Here is a 12,090-nt window from a genome sequence, read left to right on the forward strand (position 1 = left end):
ATGGTTTTGGGGGTATTGATAATTAAACTATAACATAAGTAAATCATGATTTTACATTGTGTTCACTGCAAACTCCAATACTGATATAAAATGGCTTTATAATACACTCTGAATACCTTAGCTGACCCCCACCTTTTTCATAGTGAAATTTGTGTTTTTATTGTTGACAAAGGACTAGGTGGCATTTTCTAACCCTACATGTATGACCTGGAGCCTGTTTTTAAAATATAATCGCAATTAGTACAGGGAAGTAGGCAGAGAAAAGAGGTAGGTGAAAAGTGAAATTTTATGAGCCTCTAAAGATACTACAGGATTACTCAAACACAACTGCATCAACTACAACACAGAGTAAGTTAATGATGAGGGAACCCTGTTATGGTTGAAGGCTAATTTTAAACAATATGTTCCTTTAAAAGTTCTATTTTACACAATCTTGATTCTTATGAAGTTTGAGCAATGTTAGACTGTTATTACCTCATCAAAAACATGCCTGGAGTCTTGTTTTGTTTCATTCACACATGTTTGAGTAATCCTTTATTATTAGTCTGTCTACATCTCCAAAGCTCAAAATCCTCCACCTTATGATGTCACAAAGCTGTAGTTTTCAAGTTAACAGCTATATTTTACCTTTATTTCAGTAGAAATTGTCAGTTCCAGGGCTGAAATTATCCAGATAATTTTAGTGAAGGTGTATGAAGTTTAGAAACGCAATGGAGCTCTTCCTGTACATCACAAGGTGGAACAGGGTGTTTTCGGTTTGAGGGAAGAACTCAGTCTAAATATGCAGAATTTGTGTGGTAAACATGTGTGAATGAAACAAAACACAACTCCAGGTCTGTTTGTGATGAGGAAACATTATAACAGAACATATCATATTAGACCATAGTGTAATGTCGGCCTTTTAAAGGATATGAGTTAGAGCTTGGTCCCGGTTGTGGATGGCCATTTGCAGCTCCTCCTCCAGAGTCATAAGGCGGTCACTGATGAGTTCACACTGCTCCGTCAGGTCTGCTCCACCCGCCTCACTGCACCCGTCCTGGAATCAAAAGAAATAGTCATAAATGAAACACTAAATGTTGGGGAGAAAGTATTAACTATTTCAATAATTTGCATTTTCAGTTTGATCACTGTGTATATACTGAACTGAATCACAAACACTTTTATTAATTATTATTTATATGGAAATTAGTCATGTCTGCCTTAGGTCAAAACTGGGTTCCAAAAATGTAGTCATTCTGGCAGTGGAAGTGTCTAGCACTCTTGCCTCACAGCAAAGTCCCAGGTGTGACTCTGACGCGACATGGAGTCTGTATTTGCATGTGAACTGCAAAATTTGGAGATGGGTCTACGCTTGGGTCCCACTGCTCCAGACAGCTTGCCCCAGCGGCATTTGGATGGGTCAAGAGCAGAGAATAAATATCCCTATAGACAATTAAGTGTATCTTAACCTTACTTTATATATTAAGATATTAATATATTATGCTATGATTACTAGGAGTATGTAAATAGCAGCAGAATTAGTAAACACAGCATTGGTTCAGCATTTTTAGGAATAGTACTAGCACTATGTATATCTGAAGTACATTTTTCGCCATCATAACTGCTGTTGTGAGGTAATTTATCCAAGCGCTCAGACAGATGTCTAGAGTAAATAAAGTCACCCCAGTCTGTGTCTGGCAGGTGATTGACAGCTGTAATGACCAATCACTGTCTAGAGTCTAGACTATGACAGTGATATTGCACAAAAGTAGTGACAATATTTAACCACAAGAGTGACAAGACAAAAAGTCCTTTTAACGAAAAACATTTTTCAAAACATTTCAAGTCTTTAAACCTGTCTTTCAAAGGAGCTGCGTGACATGTTTTAGAAAAAGACAGCTGTGTCTGAACAGAAGTCAATTATTGTGATCTGAACTTGACATGTGCGCGCAATGCCAAATAATTTTAGCATCCTCAAAAATACTATTTGTGCAAAAATAGACAACTGCAGGAATAGTTTTAAGCAAGTAGCTCCAAATGAGTTTTGGGCATTTTAAATGAGCAAATTAGCATCAATGATATGGCCTTTACACTTTAAAAAGGTTGCAAAATTTTGACTTGGAAAAACCTGTTCCACAAGGGAAATTAGCTCACAAATTATAATAAAAATCAGTTCTAGTAGCACTATTGATAAACTAATGCAGCAACAGTAATAGTACAATACTGAACCAAGATACTCCAGTATCTGGGGACCATGTGTGCTCTTAGCGGGCTGATTCACCTGAAGAAGCAGCCTGAATAAGACTATGTTATAGTGTGTGTTAGCTCTATACTGGGCATGTGGCACTGGTAAGAGTGCACTGGGGCAGTACGAACGGCCATAATTAGAACAAGCCCCTTAGCAGACAGGCTGTCCTAGTTTCGAGCATATCCACACACACCCCCCCCCCCCCCCCCCCCCCCCCCCACACACACACCCCCACACACACCCCCACACACACATATAGACACACACACACACTAAACAATCAAACAACACACGTCTAATCTGACTCATAGCTTCAGGCAGAAAATAAGAAGTCCCTACAGTGCACAGGTGTCAGAATGATCAGAGCAAAGTCATGTCTTGGTGTCCTGGAATAGCTCTGTTGTTGTTTTTTGGGGGATGATGTAACCGTTCTGAAGAAGCAACACTGAGCCTCAGGGACACAGCAATACAAGTCATCCATGTGAAATTAGATACTTAGACAGTAGCTTGGTTGGTAGAGTGTTTGTCCACTGATCCGGAAGTTGGCAGTTCAACTCCCTGCTCTTGACATAAATATCATTGGTAGAGCGGTCAGATTCACTCACCCACAAGTTGGTGGTGCGATTCCAGCTCCCACAGTGCTGTGTCTTTGGGCAAGACTCAACCCACCTTGCCCCTAGTGTCTGTGTACACTGGTGTATGAATGAGTGTGTGTGTGAACTGATGTGCTTGATATAAAGCTCTTTGAGCGCCTTGAAGGTGGAAATGCGCTATATATAAATGTGATGATATACCATTTTTTATTTTAGAAAATACTTAAATCGTTGAATAATACAACCAGATAGAAGTGAAAAATTTGATTCCAAGAACAAGACACTTCAGGCATATTATAAGGCTTAGGGCGTGTCATTCACACATAAAGCTCCTGTAGTTCAGAGGGAAATTTGCTACACATTGAATCATAGAATTTTTGTCCTAATTTTCAATAGCCTACAGTTAGCCAGAGCCTCCCTGAGGTAGACTGATTTAAGTAGGATTGTCAAAATCAATACCCCGGATAGTAATTGATACTAAAAGTAGTTTTGAAAAAGATTGTCATATCACTGGCAAAAAATAACACAGAGCAAAATTTAAACTTCTCTAAATAGCTTTAGCCTAAATAGCCTTTTTCAGAAGTAATATGAGCCAACATGGAGATTTTTAAGAAACTATTATTCTGTGTTAAAAAGTGTTGAGGTAGCAAAATTGGTATCAAGGCTTTTCCTTAGTATTGACATTGGTGGTTTTCAGATTTTAGAATGTGATTATGTCATATTCCCAGATGGGGACAAGAGCCAGATTTCCCTATTGATTATATTGTGTTTGGCACTAAATATCCAATATGTAAATTCACAAATATTGATCATCCAGGTCATTTCTAGTAGTGATTAGACCCTAAAACTCACTGTTTAACAACAACAAACTTCATTTAACAATATCCATTTAAGCTGCCGCCCCATCTGTGTTAAATATTATTGGCCTATAGAATGTTGTGACAGCAATTGAGTTTGAAATTTTTGCATTATGACAACAAAAAGCCAAAAGCTGCCAATCTGTGCCATAAGCAACTCCAGAAACAAAACAGGGCTATCACTATAAAGAACTTATTTGGAACTTCTGGGGTACATTTTTTTTTTATCAATTATTTCTTCCTTGACACACACAGGACCTTTCAGAAAAAAATGAACTAAAATAAAACAAACTAATAAACCAAATACAAGGATCAATCTGCCATGCATAAACAAACACAATACAATATTTAGTGTTTTGTCCTTGCACTACAGAGAGGATATGTTAACCTTCAAATGAACACAATATCTGGTCGAAGTGTTTACATTTTGAGTGTCAGGGTTAGCAGCAGATAAGAGCCTTTGTGAACTGGATTGATTCAATACTTCACAGGCTGCAGTCCATCTCTGTAAAGTCAATAAGACCACGGGCTACAAAGGAAACGCGCAGTGGGCAGAAAGACGGTTTGTTAGCAACTAGCCAGTAATGATGGTTGGAAGCAAAACAAAGTGATTTTTCCAATAAAAGCATCTCACTACAAGACTTCTTTGGCTAGTGCAATTTACAAGAGCGGCTCACAAATAAATAATAGGCCAAGACTTTGTTCTAGTCCTGATCTAGTCCAGGATTAGTTCTGAGTTTACTTCCAGTTTTCATGTGTTAAATTGTTCCCAGGAATAATGTTTTTGTCCAGGCTTAGTTCCCACGAAAACCAGATAGCTACTATAGTAAAAGAAAATTTCAATTCTGTCAACTGGACAAAAAGTTATTTGAGTGAAGGCGTTTCGCTGCTCATCCAAGCGGCTTCTTCACTTTTAGTCAGATTGCTGGTGGACACTACCTTACATCTATCTGAAGAAAACTACTATTTTAGCTTTATTTTGTTATTTAGAGTTTTAAGTCTTGATCTAGTCATGTTCAAGTATCAACCTGCTTAACGCTGTGGGAAGTAAATAGTCACAAGCACAATGGCATTCATCTTGAGCTTGCACTGCCAACCTGGGGGTTAGTGTACCAACGGTGATTATGTCGAGAATGGGATTCAAACTGTCGACCTTCGGATCAGTGGACAACCACTCTACCAACTGAGCTACTGTCGGTCTAGGTAGTAGGTATTTAATGTCTAACCAATAGCTCTCACAAACCCTCTGGTAAATTGTTCACGTGTATTACTTTTGAGAGTTGTTTTCAGACGGCAAAGAAACTGGGGAGGAGGGCCCAAGCACAGCCAGTCAGCTTTTAGCACTTACTTCCGGGCTGACAAGAAACAAAATACTTTTGCTATTGATAGGTCTCATTTGGTCACAAAGTGCTGCTGTTATAATATACCTGCACAAAAACTAATCATAAAAAAGTCAGGGACCACAGTTGTAAATCCTGGTTTAGTACTGAATTAGACCTTTAGTCCTGTTAGACCTAGTTAAGTCCTGGTTTAGCTCTGCATATCTTGATTTTGTTCACTTAAACAGGCTCACGTTTAAAAATCTCTCATCCAAGCCACACTGGTTGTTTGATCATTTGACTGTGAATTGCCATAGTGATTAAACCGTAGCCTATAGCAGATAATTATTCATGAAACCAATGTAAGTACAAGTGTATGGGATGTGCTTATTTAAAGTATAATGAGTGGGAGGCAGCATGTAATTGTGGTGGGTCCCATAGGTGCTGTTAGGACCGGCTCGGCTCTGTGGGCAAAGCTAAGCAATAACATCACTGCATTATTATACTAAAGGTCGTTAGCGCACTGCCTGATAATAAAGGAGCTAATTCAATTTTAAACTCTAAAAAGTTAACTAGCTTTTGATTAATTTGGGAAAGTGGTTCGAAGGAAGTTAGGTTGTGTGTAAGCCATGGAGAGTTTTTCGGGGGACACTTTTAAACATTGTAGAAAAGGGCGCACGGCTATAAATTACAGAAAATTAATAAGGCTGCGCAAATAATCTAATTTCACTGAGATTGAAATTCAGACATTTCTAATTGTCAGTGATCAGCTTGGGTCTTTTTAATCGAGAGGTCTACAGCCAATCCATCTGTCACTGAAAAACACATATGGTTTGGCGCAGAATTTGGAGAAAGAATTTTGACTACTTCATTACTTTTCGTTTTTAGAAAATAGAATGTAATTGGCAACACGAAATAATAGTAATTTCTTTAATAATATTAGCATGTGGTCTTACACCTTCTGTTAAAGATCAAGCTAAACTATTCAGGAAATGTTCAGTTTTATCCTACTTATGTATAAAGTAGGCCAAAGCCAGACTCAAGAGCAGAGGTGACAGAGCTTTTTCTGTGTCAGCGCCCAGACTATGGAACAGCCTCCCTCTGCCTGTCAGATCCTCTCAGTCTTTAATAAAGCTTAAGACTAGACTGAAAACCCACCTCTTCTCCCTGGTATTTAATACTAACTAGACAGGAAGTCTTAGTGTTTTATTGTCTATGTGTCATATTTTCCTGTATATCTGTTTTGTTGACTTTTTTTCAGTCTACATACCTGTTCAAATCAGTGTTTACTTTCCTATACTAGTTCTAGTATTAATTAGCTTCTGGGTATCAATTTTTGACAACCTTTAGATGCAGATGAAATAACAGTCCTACCATTTTGAATCCTGATATTGCTCTTGATATATTATAAGACATTGCTTGACCGTAACTTGTGAGTGCATTAGAAAAACTTTGTGTCTAATAACATTAATGTCTATGTAATTACGCACCTGCTGTTTTTCCAAGGTGAAGGGAACTTTTCTTTCCAAAGTACTACTCCAACTGAGTGTTACACAACTTTTAAAACAAGAATAAGTGGGGACAGTACAAGAGGTATTCAAAATGTTGATGTCAACTGAAGTGGGCACTTGACAGTTTCACAATACAGGACACATGAGTGGGAGTGCTTTGTGTAAACACGTGAAAACAAATATAAAAACTTCAACAAAATAAGCATTAAGTTAATTGCTCAAAACTAGGTCATGACACTCATCCATTGTACAACCAGTCATGTAGGGGCTGCTATAAGGTGTTAATCAAAACTACCTCATTACCATATCTAATCAGAAAGCCTTAACAACTTTTCATGGGGCCAAATGAGAAAGGGAATGAACAACCTTGAAAGGATAAAAGTACAATTAGTGGAGATGAGGATAGAATAGAGTGAAGCCAGATCACACCAAATCAATCTCTATTGTGGCAGCAGGGCATTGGCTCTGCACAAGCTAAGTGGAAATCATTTACTTAAAGTCATTACAGAAAGGAGAAAGAGGTCAGGTGCACTGCAAAACAAAGACACTACTGTCAAACCATCTCTAGCTTGTAAGGACAGACTGGTGAGAAGACATAGTACTGCAATGCATCATGGTCTACTGCCCATAATCATTTAAAGGTCCTATATTACACAAAATTGTCTCTTGTGAGCTTTAAGCCATGTTATACTGTTGTTATCTCATTGTGTTTTGTTTCATTCCTTTTTGCCATTAGTTCAGTAGAGATTGACAATTCCAGGGTTAAAATTATCCAAATGATTCTAGTGAAAGTGTATGGAGTTTAAAAGCAGAGCAGAGTTTTTGAGCAAAAAGGGGTAAAATCATCAAACAAATCAAACAAAGATCAGAAAACTGCATAATACGGGCCCTTTAACTGGTTTTCAGGTTGTGTGAGGTTCCTGCATGATGGTATTATGAATAATTCTACATATCATACAAGAGACAGCTGGGACCCACATTTTCTTCACTGGGCAAAGCAGTCTAACCCTCAATAAAAATGTTTCTTTTAGGATAATTTAGGTATTAAATATTGATTCTCTATTGCTATTAGCTATGTCACAATATTTAATTTGAGTGATTATTGTGAAAAGAAACTATCACTATTTTATGGCTGCATTTTTTCTTACAAGCATTCTGCAATTGGATTTATGATTTTAATGATTTTTTATGATTTATGGTTTTAAAAAGTTCACATTTTAAACATGTCCAGAAGAAAAACTGACAAACTGTTTTTTTATGCAGTAATAATATATTTTGTAATTGGTGGAGTAAATTATGGTACTTCAATTTGAAGCCTTTGCGATTTGCTAATTAGGAAAAGATTGAGATAAATTTTTGGAGGCCTAGTGACAAGTAAGTATTTTTGCAATAAAAACACCTTTTAATTTAACTAATACAAGATAGAAAAAAATTCCCATTGAGTATATACAAGGTAAAGTGGCATTGGTTGTAACCTGAATCTGTATGAATATTTCAAGGATGACATGAAGGTTTGAAAAGTGATCTTAAATATATTTATGAGAGGGAGTGGTAGCTATTAAACCTTCTTAAACTGACACATCCTTTTATCAAGTAACCTCTTTCGTTTTTAAATTTCATGTTTGGGGCTGCCACAGTAAACATCTCCATCTTGAAGTGTAAACCATGTCCATGCCTATATGTTTTGATTAATTTAGGATTAGGACAGGCACATTGGTTTAGGATGAGCTATTGGGTTCACTCGGCATCAGAGCATTATAAAAACTTCATAATTTAAAATGGAGCGGGACAGATATTTTTTATCAGATGTTTTGGCTTGGTTCAAAGTTAACATCCATGTAAATACTGTGGTTATATCCACATTGAACAAAGATAGAACAAATTATACAAAAAAACATCTTCTCTATCAGGACAAATTAAAGGTGCATTGTGAAACTTTTCGGATGAAGGGTATGCCACCTGAGTTGTTTTGGCTTTATCTGAAATATGGCATCTTTTCCCAAGTTACACATGACCCAGGGCCCGTATTATACTATTTTCTGATCTATCTTACAATGTTGCTGGAGTTGTGTTTTGTTTTATTTACACATCTTTAACACGCAAACACTATTTAGGCCATATTTTGAGTTCTTCTCTCAAACAGAAAACACTCTGTTCCACCTTGTGATGTCATATGGTGTATATGTCATTCAGGAAGTGCGCCACTGTGTTTTAAAACTCTACACTACACAGCTTCACTAGAATCATTTAGATGATTTCAGCCCTGCTATTGCCAATCTCTACTGAACAAAAGGTACAAGGTAGCTGTTAACTTTAAAACTACAGCTTCATGACATCACAAGGTGGAACAGAGCATTTTGAGCTTCGGAGATGTAAACAGCCTAATAACACAGTGTTACTGAAAATGAGTGAATGAAACAAAACACAACTCCAGGTATGTTTCTTATGAAGTAACGACATTCTAACATGGCATAAAGCTCACAAGAGTCAGTTTTTCGTAATATAGGACCTTTAAGCGACAAGATTAATTTTTCAAGTTCACAGTTCCAAACAAAACATGGAACCTGCTGTTTATACACAAGATAAACCTACCACAGCAAATTACCGCTGAGTTTGTTATATGTACACAATTGCAGTACAGGTATCTGAATATAGAGCAGGTGCAAGTTCCCAAAAACACCAGCTCAGCAGAAGTGTTTGCTAAGTAAAACACATTGGCCACAGTGCAGAGACAGGAGTTATTCATGTAAATTGGTATTGATCCAACAGTCGACCACGCGTCAGGGGCCATGTTTAAGTTCATGTCAGCTAATTGATCCCTTTGTGTCCTGCCCCAGCACAATGACAGTTAATTACTCTGATAAAATACAGTCAAAGCACGCTATTACATCCACTCACCTCTGGGGCATTGTCCTCCACGCAAAACAAAAACTCCTCCAGTTTCTGCAACAAAAGAAGGAAATAAAACATCAGGTAAGTCTTCCACCTTCCTCATGAATTATTGAAAATGCAATTATGGGGTGTGTGTACTGTACGTGTGTGGCATCATCCCTGTAATGAGACCAGGGAGTAATTATTTAGCACCAAAACTGACAAAAAACACGATTAACTGGCTCATCTGGGTGGCAGCATGGAGTTAAAATTCAAAAGAACAACATTCCTTGTAAGGAAAATGGAGATTATGACACAAAGGAATAATTGTGGCTGTGTCTGGGCTATATTTGAACTGACTTCTATAAGGTTTTGGTAATTATTTTAAATTAAAATATTGGTATGTGTCAGAGTTAGAACAAAAGCCATGCAACTGTTAGCTTAGGACTTGCTCATTTGCATTTTTAGGTGTACTTTGTTGGCACCGTTGAGAATTATATATCTCTGCATTTGACCTATCCTTAAATACTCAGGGGGAAACCTGTCAGATGTGTCAAAAACATATATCTAATAACCAAATCAAACACCTAAACTAGTATAATTTTGAAAAGTTAAGACCCTACTTTGCAATAACTATATATAAAAAAAAAAGCTTCAGTAGCCAATGAGCAAAAAAGTAAATTTGCTGCGGTGAATCATAATGTAACTTACTTTTTTGGGGAACCACAAAACCTCACAGCTATTCAAAATGAAATATTTGCATTTGGGAATATTTCATCTTTCGGCAACATATTATCCATCGCTGCCCATATTGCAAAGGTTTTCAGGCAAATTATTACTGATAAAAATATTGCTTTAAAACGCATATAACTACTTTAATTAAAAGGCACTTGAGATGTGTGTCCTTGGATATGCACAAACATGTAGTGCCACTTCTACCATGCATGAAGACGAATTATGAAGAGAGGTATTAAGTGTTGCTTTAACATCCCATAGCTCTTATGTCCTATAGATTACCAGTGAAACAGGACATAACCAGATTTTCAGTAAATTAAACATACTACAAATACAAGGCTGTTAGTGGGGACAAAACATTGGTTGGATTCGAAAGGTAGTAAACATCACAAGAAAGCAGATTTTGTTTCAGTGCCTATAGCATAAACTGTGTAAAGAAGTGGACTAAGAGAGTGTGATGTCACCCATAGCGTTCAGCTCAAGTCAAATGAAGCTCATCGAGGCTAGCGGTTATAGTGGCGAATTGGGAGGTGAGTTCTATATTTGGAATTCCAACCGCAAGTATCATAGCAACCAAAGAGCCAGTCCGGAGGTTGCCAGGTTGTCAGTCCGGAGGAAGGTAACCCCGCTTTTAACAGGAAGTGGGTAACACTGTCAATCCAACCTGTTGCTATGGCTAGCGAGAGCGACCTCTTTGAATGAAGGTGCCTCGTTTTTCTGTCATTAATGTTCATATCTTGATTTATGGACACAATAGTGAAATAAAAAATATTAGGACCATGTAGAGTGGGTTAATACGAACATTTTAACACCACAATAATGAGCCTGACAGCAGCAGCTATGGAGACACAGGCGACAGTTTTTCAATGTAAAGTGAATTCAAGCGTGAGTCGTGCACCCATGATCACTTCCTTTTTGGAACGTGGCGGCTAGCAGGTTAGCTATGTCCATTTATATATACAGTCTATGCTAGTCTATGCTATATACTGTGTCTATCTATTGTTATTCTACCACATATTTGTTTCTGTATTTCTCTCATAGCAGGATTAATATTACAAACAGATTTAAAGGTTAAACTGGCACTAAACAAGGACTATCACTGGTCTAAAGTAAGACTAAACCAGGACAAAACTTTAACACAGCTAAAACCACTTCGGTCAGAGCTTAAAAAAATAGGTCCAAACTAAGGATGGTCAGATATGTATTTTTTAGATTTTCCCATTGATATTGATATCCGATATTTGTCTTGCTGTTCTTAAATGAATAAAACTATTAAAATACATGCAAAGCTCACAAACTAAAGATGATTCAATTTTTTTTCCCCACATATAATAAAATTAGTTTGTAGTTTTAAGGATGATCATGCAAACATACATCTTCCTCTTTAGCTTAATTATTTTTCTATTTCCATTCAAATTAGAAAAAAAAACAACCCTGCCCCAATATCACTAAAACTGATATTAGCATCACTATACTGCAAATTACTTGTCCAAACTAAACTACTAACTAACTAAACACAAGAACCAGACTTAAATATACTATAATACTTAGCTATATTAGCCAAGATAAAACCAGGACTGGATCTATGCACTAAGGTCAGGACTAAACAAGATCTTAACCAGGATTTAAATCTACAACCACTATAATTATTACAGACTAGAGGTAGGCATTTTAGTTACGCTAAATCTAAGGAATGTTGCATCTACATTCTTCTCTTTGTGCGCTTCTGTCGCTGGAGACAAATTGTGGGCGTTCTCACCTTTCGGTTGGTGGAAGGTTGTTAGGAGGGGCCAGGCTTTGGGAAGAGAAGAAACAAAGGACAACAGAATGTAGATAAAACCATGCAGTTAGAGAGTCTCATGCAATAGTGAAGTAAAAATATATAAAACCATAGACATTAACACCTCAGACATATTATATTTTAGAGAAAGCAAAATACAGTTGAGGAGGAAGGATGCACCAGTTACAAAAGGTAAT

General features: G+C 37.1%; 1 protein-coding gene across 1 annotated transcript in view; it reads right to left on the reverse strand.

The window, feature by feature from the left end:
* Positions 1-12,090, reverse strand: part of disc1 (DISC1 scaffold protein) — a 73,308-nt gene that overhangs the window by 5,409 nt on the left and 55,809 nt on the right. Inside the window, exons 12-13 of the mRNA XM_055227291.1 lie at positions 9,406-9,450; positions 912-1,036 (exon numbers count right to left, since the gene is read on the reverse strand). Of these exons, the coding sequence (XP_055083266.1) occupies positions 912-1,036; positions 9,406-9,450 (170 nt within the window). The remainder of the gene's footprint in view (positions 1-911; positions 1,037-9,405; positions 9,451-12,090) is intronic.

Source organism: Periophthalmus magnuspinnatus, chromosome 15 (assembly GCF_009829125.3).
Source record: "Periophthalmus magnuspinnatus isolate fPerMag1 chromosome 15, fPerMag1.2.pri, whole genome shotgun sequence".
In the NCBI taxonomy this organism is placed as follows: Eukaryota; Metazoa; Chordata; class Actinopteri; order Gobiiformes; family Gobiidae; genus Periophthalmus; species Periophthalmus magnuspinnatus.